Below are 13,133 nucleotides of genomic sequence, written 5' to 3' on the forward strand. Positions count from 1 at the left end.
CAGTGCCTAGGGTACGGTATTGGAGGTTAGACAGCCAAGTACTAAGATATACAAGATAACAGTTACTCGGCAAACTTGGATAGAAATTTCTAAACGGTACGGTCAGATATTTAGGTATAGCATCCACTATATTTCGTCAGTGACTATTTACACAATCTATGGTAGCTAGAGGTATCATAATGGTTACTTCCTATATCGTAATAATGTCTTATGTTGCCATTTAGTTACGCAAGGAGGGTACTAGTAGTTTCGGACACTTTCTGGTCACACTTGTGTTTATCTTAATGTTCATCAATTGTCATAAAACCTGAACTCAGCAACGTATTGACCTTGCCTGACCTTGTATTTGTTTTATCGAACACAAAGAACACGTCTCGAGCCCCCTAGGAACACTTCCAAGTGTAAGTGCAGCTAGCCGCCCCATAATGGCAGTTTGGGATAATGTTACACCGTGCTAGAGCTATCGATTAAGAACCTGAAGCGCGTTCGATGATGGCTCGTTTCCAGTTTACAACGGGCCCCCGGGTACTCAAAACGGGGCCACAGCCGGACGATACGCGTCTTTAATGGTCGTTAAGGTGGTCGGAATGTCTTGAAGACGTCTTGAGGGGGGGCTAACATTGATTAGGCGCGGGTAGGTCTGGAAACGTCGGTAGGATGCCGTAGGGGGTGATTAGATGTAAACATTGGTTTGATACCACAAGGGAGTGATTGGCCGTGAACGTCGGTACGATGCCACATGGGAGTGATTGGCCATGAACTTCGGTACGAGGCCACAGGGATGATTACAGCGTGGTCATTAACTGGGCCTTGTTGATGGATAATGGGGCAAACTTCATTGCCTGTAGACTCAAGGACACTTAATATATCAAGTATGGTGTCCTTAGTAGACCGATGCCTTCTGTAAGTAGTAGAGGGTGCACAGAAAGTACGTGTCGTTCAGGAGGCGTAATCAGGAGGGGAAGGGATGAGCTACAACACTAGTTTCATACCATAGATTGAAGAAGATAAACAATTTTAAAAGATTCAAATTCCATCCCGGTGATTAGATGCACCCGTTAGTAGGGAACCTCAGTAAGGATTCTTTTTGACGGGAACACGTTCTTATTTCTAGAAAATCAACAAAATATTTGTATGCACGGCTATGATCGAACTAGTTCTATAAATCAGATCTGTGAAAGTTGTTTTGGGTGTAAATGAAGGTTTTGAGGAAAACTTACCAAGTCTATTTCTTACCTTTCCAGCAACTGAAGGCGACATAGAAGTGCGCTCAACCAACGGATCGTCTGACGAGAGCTCCCGGCATGCCTCGGGGCAGTCTTCTCCCGCCAGGGAAAATGGCGGGAACGAAACTTCCCCGGATGTGGAAAAACAGAGAGAAGAAGAGAAATCCAAGTGGCCTTCTGAGGAGAGCGTGAAGTGACTTTAAGACGGGCGGTTGTGTCTTTCTTCGAGAGGGACTACAGCGGGTGCACGCGTTTGTTATAACGCCTTCTCCTCGTTGTGAAACTTGCAAGAAGATGTGAACGCTTTCGGTGGAACTGAAGGCCTAGCTACTGAAGGCTGCAAATCAAGAAACCCAGCTTTCTTAAAGTACGCCTTCTTGACGACACCCTCCAGCAGTACCATAAAGTTTGCTATCGCGGGACACGCAGGAATGGTGCATCTAGCGACTTGGATTGGTACTGCACTCAGTTTGCAGCTTTAACTGAGGAATGCTGACGTAACTTTGATACGAAAGTGATATTACTTCAGTTTCCCGCCAAATGAACGTGAAGCTGTTGCTGGCATTTAGTAACACCGTACTCGAGCGCTTCCTAGCGATTAAGATCCAGACTGCAACAAAGAGGCCGGGATATATTTTTCATCTGTGCAATCGGATTGATGTTACTGTTACAAGACTTTGTCAAAGGAATCGATGATAAACAATGACAGTTTTTACAGGAAAGGTTATATGTGGAGACCGTGTATTTTTCGTACCATGTCTTCAACGAGCGCTCTCTAGTAATTTTGAGGCGTACTGCAATTAGAATACCGGGATACCTTCTTTAGCTGTGAAACTCGTCTAACCGATATTTCAGTGGGTATTCCAATGAAATGAATACAAATGTAGACGTCAAAGACCGACAGTTTGCATACAATTATCCATAACACACTAGTACATGTGTTTGATCGTTATCCGTTCAAGCGCTCCTGGCGATTTGGAGCCGCACTGCAACCAGTAGGCCGGGATATGTAATAGTCATGTTTGTTAACAGTATGTGAGCCACACTGGCGTATATTATAACGTAGATAAACTACATACAGGAAATACTGGACATTTAATTACAGACATCGAAATTTCTAAACCAAACTGTTTTTTGCAAGGTTGCAATACTAAGTAACTAGAGGGTTGTTCCTACTTTTGACATGTGATAGCACTGGTGTTCTTGAATATTCAAATGAAGGAAAATAAGAAAATTGAGCGTATTCCGCAATAAATATGCCTAGTTTTGCTTATACGATTCACTCTGGATTTAAAAGGTTGGCTGTACCAGATTATCTTTTACGACTTCATTTTGTGTGTGTTAGGTTTATATAACAATGTGTCTTTTTTTTAATAATTGAAAGATTTTGTGAATACCCAGACAAATTTTGCCTTTTCTTGTATGGTGGTCGAAGTAGAGTCTTATCAACCGCAAATGTTGCCAAAATTAAAGACGTCGACCTTTTACAGAATCGTCTTTTTGTGTGTTCTCTAGGTAAGTAAAGATGGACTAGATACTAATAACAATAGGTGGTGGACAAGGTCAAAAAGGTTCCAGACAACAACCCCACCCCCCACCACCCCGCCCTTATACCGAATGGTGCAGTCATTATCATCAACGTTACATCCAAACAAGTCTAACTTTGAACTTCAGTATGCTCCACGAACGTTGAATTCCAGGCAGGTTTGATATGACATATAGTAAGGTAAACAAGAAGAGGGTAAAGAAAACTTTTACACTACCCCTCATCTGTACAAAATGGTACAGCCCTTAACACCAATGTCACGTTCGCCCAAGTCTAGTCTTGAACTCCAGCACGTTCAAGGAACAACGCCTTCCTGGCAGCTTTGATAACGCAGAGACTTACAAAATAATGTGGTATACAAGAAAAAGGTAAACAAAATGTCACGTCCAAGTGTGTAGCCTTGAACTTCATTAAGTTTCAGGAATGCATACTGAATTCACGGCAGGTTTGATATGACATATTAAGGTAAAGCAAAGTTTATCACCCCCCCATCTGTACAAAATGGTACAGCCCTTATCACCATGTCACGTCCAAGTGTGCAGCCTTGAACTTCATCACGTTCCGGGAATATCGACCACCAGCCGGTGCTGATATGACAGAGGCGTCAATAACCATAACCATTTATTGATCTCTGACAGTCATACAGCCCCTGGGAAATTCCAACCCTAGATTTGATTGTCTTTTTTTTCTTTAAAGCGGCAATTATAGATGAAAGTCTCGATCTTAAATGACTTGCGTGCATCTGACTACATTATCAAGTGCAGAGAGGGACCTCACAGGTCAAAAATCAGGTCACTTTCAAACTGAAATGACATATAGCACGTCAATACATCTAACGCATACTTTAAGACAAATACGTAGATATTGTAACATTCTGTCACCGATCTCTGTATCCAGATCTATCAGCTGTGGTCTTTTGGAATGATGACTCAGGCCCGATGGGGTACTGCTTACGGTTTATTCAATCGTCCACAAGACCCTCTGTGCCTTGTGGAGGTATCTCTCTTCAGGTTCCTCTAACCGTCTCCTGACGCTACGCATGCGTGTTAGTGTCTAGCTCATGAATATTAACCCTAGAGCTCATTACTATTAAACACTTGTCACATCCCCTTTTCTTCAGATATCAATAATCAATATTCCAAAAATAAAGATACTAGAATGTGGGAAGGAGTAAGCTGGTCATCACAAATGACAGGAGGCACTTCAATTTAGGACCTCTGAAACCATATTAAGTCACATATTTGTATCTTCATGTAAGTTATAACGGACAAAAAGATAGCAGGGTATAGTGGGATTATGCATTCAGCACCAAGGACAGGGACTGTAAGTTCCAACGTTGTGGTTGGGTGAGGTTGCAGGGCGTAATATTTTGGTATTCACTTGTTAGTATATCTACAAATTTTAATTTTAGTATACCGTCTGACTGTTCTATGTGACCTACCACATACATTGTACGGCAGATTTACAACTTGGGACATTGGTATGTATAGTTCAAAGTCCGGCTATTTTGTCACGGAAAAAGTTATTGTAGAGCATTGTTGGTAGTTCTTTCAGTCAAACTGAGGCGAAAATCCTTCGGCACAAAAATCCTACCGAAAATGTAACCGCGAATTGTGTTTGTTTTCGAATAATTTGGCGGGTTTACGGAAAAGGCTGGGCTGTCTACCTGGGCTGTCTACCTGGGCTGTCTACCTGGGCTGGCTATCACGTCAGGCTACTTGGACCTACGAAAGCCCATTGCGACAAAAGCTGTTTTAGCAGTAGGGGTTGTTTGTGCCCAATGAAGAAGCTATTTGTGTGTTACATAACCCAGAGGTTCTGGGTTCAAATCAGTTGATATGCCACCGATCTTGTACCCTTGTGAAGGGCTATTATGACGAATTATCGGGCTGATTGGATTAGTCTTAAGACTGGTGGCTAGTTGGTCAAAGGCGTCCAGGAGCCGTTCTATAGTGGCTGTCAGGGTCCAGGTTTCTGTGCAATACATTAGGATCGAGAATTGAATTGTGAGGAGCTTAAAATAAGCGTTGCTAAAGTGCAAGGGTCTGGAACTGCTGCCTTTCGGTGATAACTCAGGTGACCTCAATAATATGACAACAATTACCCCAGGTGTGGCCATAGGACTTAAGGTTTTGAACCACTTACAACGGAAGGACCCCTAGTCTTTTCCGTAAGTGTGGTGGGTTCTTTGCACTATCTGAGGGAGGGTCCTTACAGAAGCTAGGTATTATTTTCTCTACCCTAGTGAAGGGAGGAAAGTCGTGTTAGGAGCCCTTCCCAAGCGCACAAGATCGGTGGCATATCAACTGATTCAAACTCAGAACCTCTGGGTTATGTAACATACACAGCCACACACAGCCACTTCACACAGCTCATTCACATAATATCACAATCATCCTTTGGACACAGCTTCTTCGCTGAGCACAAACAACCCCTACTGCTAAAACAGCTTTTGTCGCAATGGGCTTTCGTAGGTCCAAGTAGCCTGACGTGAAGCCAGCCCAGGTAGACAGCCCAGGTAGACAGCCCAGGTAGACAGCCCAGCCTTTTCCGTAAACCCAATTTGGCACTCCCGATTTCTGAACAAAAATGGCCGCTTCCAGAACGGTACAAAGGTCACACAAATACAACCTTTGACCTGTAGCCTGGTACCTTACCAGCGTACGTGCGGAAATAAGATAAGCCACGAAAAGAGATAAAGTTACAGACGAGGGGTGAAGTTCAGGCAACAAACCACGTCACCAACTTGCAGACGTAAGGTGGGGGCGTGTACAGAGGAGCGTCTGTAGGCGACTTGAAGCAGTGAAATTCCTTACAGACATTTTAAGAACCTGCGTCTTGGATACAATATAGAGGCAACCTCAGAACGTGAGTCTTTGACCAAAATTTCATCAAAGACACTGCACGTCTAGGAGACGATCCTGTAGACACTCACGAATCACGACAATGGAGACCAGACCTGAGGTAAACTATCGTCTGATGCAGACGGTAAAATTATCGCAATATATATAACGTATAGTTAAGTGATTATAACTAAGTTAAGATAACGATATATGTAAGTCAACATCATTACAGCAACAACGAAACATTACCAGCACAGCGTACTTTGAACCTCAGTGAGTTACTGCCTAATTATGATTCTTAAACTAGCATTGTTCAATACATCGTTGTGTTTTATTATAACGCTAGCTGTAATGGACTTACACATAAGGTATGATGTTATGAGACATCGCGTAACGTTAACATATTGTAAACAACATACAACGTTACACTAATTTTGCACTACATAATAACTTCATGTCACGGTAGCCAACATGCAGCATTAATAGGTAGTGATAACGAAGATATTCTGAGGAAAAAGTATCAGTAAAGCCCACCGGTACCCTTATATAACCATATAGTTCTGGTGGTAGTTTGTGTTTTCAGGTCATACAGAAGATAAGCAATCTCCATATGGCATGAACATGTTTGTGTCCCACAACAATAGCTGAACGGTCTGTAACGTCACATTAATGAACGAACCATAACAGAACAAGTACAAAGTTGGCGTTGTCGTTATTACTGTCATAGTTTTACCTACCAGTGCAAAGTTCAAAGCGAAAGTTAGGTCAGATTTCTCGTACGTGAGTCGGCCGCCCTCCCCATCGTCTGTTTGATGACCTCTGACCTCCCAAGTGGCTGATTTGATGACCCGATTAACCAAATAATATCGCTGTGTATTCAAGCGCCGTACAGGTTTGTTTTGAAGATGATTTAAATGCTTTAAACTATACAGAAAGAAGCGACAAAGAACTACAAAAAACACACACAAAAAAAAACATTTCGACTGGAATTCTCATCGCGAGAAAATGATATTTTGTACAGTAATTCTGTTTAAGTTCCCTCCAATTTTTAGTGCATAAATAGCACAGAAAACTAAAATACACTTTCCTGCACGTGAATATGAATGATATTCTGATTTCCGTGTATTTGCAGCCCTTCAGTTGGTGGGTTGCTTTCCGAAACCCTGCCGAAAACTACCGAAACCACCCGACATACCTGGTGCCTGACGTCATCTTCCACGTCATCGCAGCGCTTCTGCTCGTCCACGGTGAGCATTTTAGTCAATGAATCAATAAGATATTGAATAGATTAATCAATCTTTGAATGAACCTACCCAATAGTCAACTCATCAACAGACAGGTAACGGTCCATTGTCCATTGTATAGAAAGTAGTTTGTTTTTTGTTGGTGTGTGTGTATATTTATGTGTGTCTGTGTGTGCGCGTTTGTGGTGTGTCTGTGTGTGTGCATGTGTATGTGTCTGCGTGTGTGCATGTGTGGTGTGTGTGTCTGTGTGTCTGTATGTGCGTGGTGTATCTGTGTGTGTATGTGTCTGTGTTTTTTTGGTCTGTGTGCATGCGCGCGCGTTTGTGCGCGAGTGTGTGTGTGTCCGTAATTTGTCACGAAAAATGGCAAGTTCAAGCTCAATTTTAGGCATTCTGTAATCTACAAGATACTAGTAGTACAACATTTCCATTTTGCCGTCAGCGCTGCGGAGAGGAGGGCGGTATCCCTGGCTGTACTTCTCCGCCCTGTCGCATGGCGTGTTCACGGAGGTGTTCAGCTACTGGGTCCCGCAGATCAACAACTTCTGGCACGGCCAGTCCACGGTCATGTTCGCCGGCCAGCGCCTGCCGTCCTACATCGTCTGCCAGTGTGAGAATTTGTTTCTTTGTTTGTTTAGTTTGTTTCTTTAGTTTAGCTAGTCTAGTTTCTTTGTTTACCTCTCTCTCTCTCTTCTCTCTCTTCTTCTGTCTCTCCATTCTCTCTCTCGTTCTTCTCTCTCTCTCTCTTCTCTCTCATTCTCCCACCCCTCTCTCTCCCTTTTCTCTCTCTTCTCTCTCCTCCCTCTCTCTCTCACTCACTCACTCAGTCACTCAATCACTATGAAATCTATCTTCCCTATGTCCCATCAGACATAGCTGTGATCTACACGTCCAGTGTCGCCGCTGCCCGCCTCAGACTCGGTGTGTTTGCCGGCGCATGCGCCACAGCGCTAGTGGACTCCCTGTACTATCACGTGTTTGACGTGACGGGAGTCAAGATGCTGTGGTGGTCATGGCATGACACCGACCCGAACGTGTAAGACAGCACTTGTTACCTGTATGAAAATTGGAGGTTTTGTTTCTGGTGTATACTAGTGTTTGCGTTTCCGGATATTTGTGATCAACATAATTTTAGAACCTCTGGATGAATTGTAATGATATTTGTCGTATATGTAGATAGGGATTAGAATTGAAAGACGAAGGTAAAGGTAGATTTTTGGCCCACTAGTGTGGGACCTTGGTACTGCAGCAGAATGTCCTTAACTTGATATGGTTTTGATTTTTTGGTGCTAGATAGCTTTTGACGTAAACCGTGTCCTTGACATGGTATGATTTGTTCAATGTTAGATCAATGTTGTTCGCATTTTCTCCCCAGGTACGACCGAACCTACTGGGTGCCGTGGGGCAGTCCTTACTGGCGCCTTTCCTTCGCTTCCAGCTTCACTCTCCTGTTCCACGGGGTACACAGGCTGTTGGGTGGGCAGGGCATGTTCCAAAGGAGCAGGTTAGTCTCATAATGTTACTGTTGGGGACTTTGGGCTATGTGTTGGGCTACTGTCTGTGGTTCTACTTCGGAATCCCCTCTAGCTTTATGCTACTGTTCTACGGGGTACGAATGTTGGGCGGGCAGGGCATGTTCCAGTCTAAAGTCGAAGATAACGTATCTAGAATCTAACTTTTTCAAACTGTCAATGATATTGATAGATAAAAATAAATAACCGCCACAGTCTGTTCGCTGAGCTGGGCAGCGCCGCCGTAGCGGTGTTCCTGACGTTTCCCGTCGGGGTGGCGACGCAGTTCGTCCCGCTGTTCCACGTGGTGAAGGACGTGCTCGGGGTGCACGCCGAGGTGAGAACGGATTATTTATTCTGTAAATTCGTAAAAAAAGAGATTCTTCTTTAAATACAAAACCGATTCTTTGTTCTGCTTTTTTTTATAGTATTCACATAAAGCAGTCACTGTACGTTGATGAAGGTTAGACATCCTAGTAATAGTTTACGCCAAAAAGTAGTTATTCAAGCAACTGGATATGGTTTTGGAAACTGTCAGACGTTTCAGACAACATCCGATGTCTTTCGTCAGTGACACTGTAGAGATCTTGTTGGGGAGCAGTTTTATATCCTATCTTTTTTTTTTTTTTTTATCTATGCTGTGACCACACCTCATCTTTAGCAGCTGTGCAGACATTTACAATGCATCACGCTGGCGAATATCGGTCATGGCGGACATGAAGATCAGTAAGGCACAGGTACTAGGGGACGAGTAGATGGGCGTTAGAAGAATCTATCATGTAACGTTGCACACAACAGGTACCCGTGCTCATGCTGGTCTGCATCTTCGTGCTGATTGTGTGGGGAGCGGATCGGAGCCGGCCGGCGGAGGCCAGGACCAACACAGGTGCGGCATTCTGTTTGTTTGTTTATTTGTCTGTTTGTTTTGTCTGTCTGTCTGTTTGTTAATGTTCTTTCTCTTGTTCATTCAGCCATATGCAAGATCGTGGAAGGCTTGATAGGTACGATGTAAACGTGACTAACCGGGGTACTGTTTAGTTGCTTCTATAGAAACTATGACAACGCACGGGTTAATCGTCCAACATGGCGGATAATAGCCACGTGATCGCAAACACCATGTGCTCCTCTATGGTGAAAATTTTCGAGACCGAAGAAAATCCTTCGTAATGGCTAGGTTGCCGGCTTGAAAAGGTGTTCACTAGGGCAGGTTTGACTGTACATTGCTGTGTCTAGCTCTGGGATTTTCCATCGCCTTTGTTTTCCCGCCCTCAGCCCGGCCCGGCTGGTTTGACGAGATCGCCGTCTCCGTGCTGCTCAACTTCCTCACCATGTGGGTGGTCGTCGCCATGGCAACCCCCGAACACGCGCGTTCCATCGGCCTGCACCAGCCGACCGGGCCGTGCAACGAGACGGAGGACATGTACCTGGCCACGGGGCAGGTGAGGAGGAAACAAACAAACAAACAAACAAACACACAACAGACAAACAAACAGACAAACAAGAATGATATTGAATCAATAGAAAAACAGGAATTTAACCTCTTCTATGTAGGTAATGAAAAACAACATGGTTGAGCCTATTATGTTAACATCATAAACACGAAAATTATTACTTATTGCTGACGTTCATACAACCGAGACGGGTGTTGGTACAGGCTTTTGTTACCTTTGACCCTTTTCTAAAGTCACGTGACGGCGGTAAATCATTTCCACCCTGGCACCAAATAACTTAAAGTAAAGCGTCATGCCGGTTTCTTCTTTCAACAGCTACCATTACCAATACCAATAGAGCTTTGCATAAATTTTGGTGTGGCTGTCGGAGCGCTAGTGTGTTTTCGCACTGCATTTTCTGTGTGCACGTGTTTTGCCAGATGGCGCTTACCTTGAAGGGCGATGAAGGGCTATTTCGTATGACTTGTTCCTCTACAGGTTGTTCAGAAAGGGAGGTACCTGTGCGTCACTGACTATGATGAGGGGTACTTCGACTGGCACTGCCTTCCCGGGGGTCAGCCCCCACCCCACGGGATGGACTGGTAGGTGGCAATGTGATAAGTGTTGATTCATTGCATATTTGGTCTTAGTTATCTCCATGAAAATGGCGATATCGTTTTGGGTGTGTCCGTGTTTTTGTAGTCAGAACTCAAGAACCTCTTGATGGTATACGATGATATTTGGTAGGTAGGTAGGTAGGTGTTGCAAAGATGAAGGTCAATGTCAATTGGGCTCCCTGGTATGTGACCTTGTTTATTCTAGTATTCTAGTAAAAATGTTTCTGAAGTTAGCGCGTTACAAGTTTTAGTAGCTATTACAATACAGCTCGTATTTTAAATGGGACAGCATAATTCCGGTAAGAGTCCTTAACTGGCTTCTACTGTATACGTTCCTCATTAGGAATAGTAGTGACAAAGACGTTGCTGCGTTTTTTTTCTTATTCAATCCATGACTCTCTGCCCTATAGGTACACGATGTGCGGCACCCCGTACGCTAACCGTGCGGAGTACCTAGTCGTGGTGGGCGCCATCGCCGCGTGCGGGATAGCCGTGTACTACAAGCTGGTGGCCCTGTCTGCAGGAGACTATGGGCATGATGGAAGCGGCAAGAAGAAAACTAAAACCCACTAACGTAATGCTAGATAGGGTGCTCGTTATAAGAGAACAACCTACTGTGTAATACGCGTATTTAATCGAAACTATATCCCAGTAATGAATGCCTTTTGACAGTGCACTAGTGTCCTGTTAGTTGAGAACATGAGTTAGACGTTGATTAGCTACCTATTGTTTTCCTTCTTCAAAGGGAGTACAATTTCTTTCTTTCTCTGCATATATCTTATAACAGGAGAAGTACAAATTGTGTAAGACTGGGCTGATACGAGGGGCATTCAATTAGTAATGGTCCTGACCCATTTCCCATAGCAGGAGAGTAATGAAACTTGGCACAGTTATTAGTCTTTCTCTTCATAGGAATCACCCAGAGTTATGCATTTCTCCCATCATTTGATGTAGCTCTGGACACCGTTCTTGTAGGACATCCCAGGTTGGTCCTCCGACAGATGCCTCATCAATGGCAGAAGAGGGACGACCAGGTCTGGGAGCTGTTTCCAGAGACTTCCGACCTTGTTTGAATTCAGGATGCCAGCGTTTTACAAGGTCATATGATGGGGCATTATCACCATATTTTTTTTTTCATTTCATCAAAAGTCCCCTTCGGTGTGCGTCCTTTCAAATACAAAAACCGGATCACTGCGCGACACTCAACTTGCTCCATTTCACACCTGGTCCATTTCACACCTGACTCAGTTCAAACACCAGTAAATCAGAAACCACAATTAGTTCAGAGCTGTCTTTTGCAACATAACCCATAGAGATATGACTCATTACACATGCAAAATTTCATCTAGATCAGACAACTGGAAGTGGGTCAGGGGCATTACTTATTGAATGCCCCTCGTAGGATCGATCGACACAGTAAACCAAAGTTTGGTGTGTGTTTGTAACGTGCTAGAGCTGTGACTCTCCTCAAACGCGTACGGGACCTCCGACTAGAAGTCTCATAACAGCGACCTTACTGACCTCTAAACCAAACATACTCCTTCGTTAATTTCTTAAGATATCCCACAAATCAGTGTCATGTCTTAAAGTCATGCTAAAATTAAGAAGGAATCACCAGGAATCTGTGAGTTTATGATTCATCATTTTATTGAAAGTATATCAAACAACAACATTGAGACAAACAAACTCCTTAATATCACAAACCATGTTAGCTTCTAGTATCTCTATAGTCTACAATTGAAACACATCTGAATAACGATCGGCATTTATCCCTGATTATCGTTCAGTCATTCGAAACCACCCTTGTCGATCCAGACAGTTATATCTCAAGTAATCACCAATACCAGATTGGTAGAGCAACCTTTCCCCACTGTTAACGCTTAACATTGTTACCGACTTTTAAATACCATTGCATTGATACTTGCATGCTTCTTTTGGTTGATAGCACCACAAAGAGAGAGTGAGGACGAGTCCTGACTACTATAGCCAGAAAAAGCAGCGGTTTCTGTACTGTAAAACGGTGGGCTGTTTTTTAAGCAAACTGTTAAGAGTGTATATTAGAGCGACCACAACAGTACTGAATAGGAAGCAAGTTAATCTGCTTGCAAATCACATCTTTAATCACATAGGGAAACTCAAACAAAGTTTCACACATGAAATAACACTTTGTACGAAATCTTTTACACCTTAAGAGCTTATTTTATATTTTTTCTTTATATATAATTGCAAAAGTGTGTCTACGTGAGAAACATGTCTAAGGCATCGGTGCTTTGTTGGGAAAGCGTTTAGAAAAGCATCCACCATTTCCCATCGGACTCCGGCTTGCTCTTGACGGGCCGGGCCTGCTTGGAGGACTCGTCGAAGGAGAAGATCTGGAAGGACAAGACAAAGATTCGTAAGAAAGTGTCTAACATTATCTTCACATATCGACTGTTATTTGCCTCTTCTAGTATACTATAACATAACCATAATAGCTAATACACTGACGTTAGAAACTGGCCATTTCATGGATAGATGTACACAGTCAAACCTGTTGTACTATTTGTAGCTACTTTTGGAGGCCCCATACATTTTCCCATTGACCCAAGCATTCAAATCCTGTTTATTGTGGTCACTTGCCTTACTATTCTATTATTTTTCACTTATTCTTTACCCATTTAACTGAACGTTCGTTGTTTGTTGGAATTTGCAACATAAAATGCTGTTACAAGTGAAA

General features: G+C 43.3%; 2 protein-coding genes across 2 annotated transcripts in view; one reads left to right on the top strand and one right to left on the bottom strand.

Moving 5' to 3' along the window:
* The first annotated feature begins 5,395 nt into the window (after positions 1 to 5,395).
* Positions 5,396 to 11,234, top strand: LOC118432525. The gene is made up of 10 exons (XM_035844135.1): positions 5,396 to 5,736; positions 6,748 to 6,862; positions 7,302 to 7,469; positions 7,730 to 7,895; positions 8,235 to 8,363; positions 8,587 to 8,707; positions 9,169 to 9,256; positions 9,643 to 9,809; positions 10,299 to 10,402; positions 10,828 to 11,234. The coding sequence occupies exons 1-10, from the start codon at positions 5,719 to 5,721 to the stop codon at positions 10,988 to 10,990; spliced, it is 1,239 nt and encodes a 412-aa protein (XP_035700028.1). The 5' UTR covers positions 5,396 to 5,718; the 3' UTR covers positions 10,991 to 11,234.
* Positions 11,235 to 12,046: 812 nt separating this feature from the next.
* The window catches only part of LOC118431640, a gene marked incomplete in the record, with an annotated part of 47,580 nt that continues 46,493 nt past the window's right edge, over positions 12,047 to 13,133 (bottom strand). The window contains 1 exon segment of the mRNA XM_035842882.1: positions 12,047 to 12,789. Coding sequence (XP_035698775.1) covers positions 12,703 to 12,789 — 87 coding nt within the window.

The sequence above is a fragment of the Branchiostoma floridae genome, chromosome 15 (genome assembly GCF_000003815.2).
Source record: "Branchiostoma floridae strain S238N-H82 chromosome 15, Bfl_VNyyK, whole genome shotgun sequence".
Classification (NCBI taxonomy): domain Eukaryota; kingdom Metazoa; phylum Chordata; class Leptocardii; order Amphioxiformes; family Branchiostomatidae; genus Branchiostoma; species Branchiostoma floridae.

Coding starts and splice junctions, on each gene's coding strand:
- LOC118432525 (XM_035844135.1), top strand. Junction 7,470..7,729: donor GTCCTACATCGTCTGCCAGT/GTGAGAATTTGT, acceptor ATGTCCCATCAG/ACATAGCTGTGATCTACACG. Junction 8,708..9,168: donor TGCTCGGGGTGCACGCCGAG/GTGAGAACGGAT, acceptor TGCACACAACAG/GTACCCGTGCTCATGCTGGT.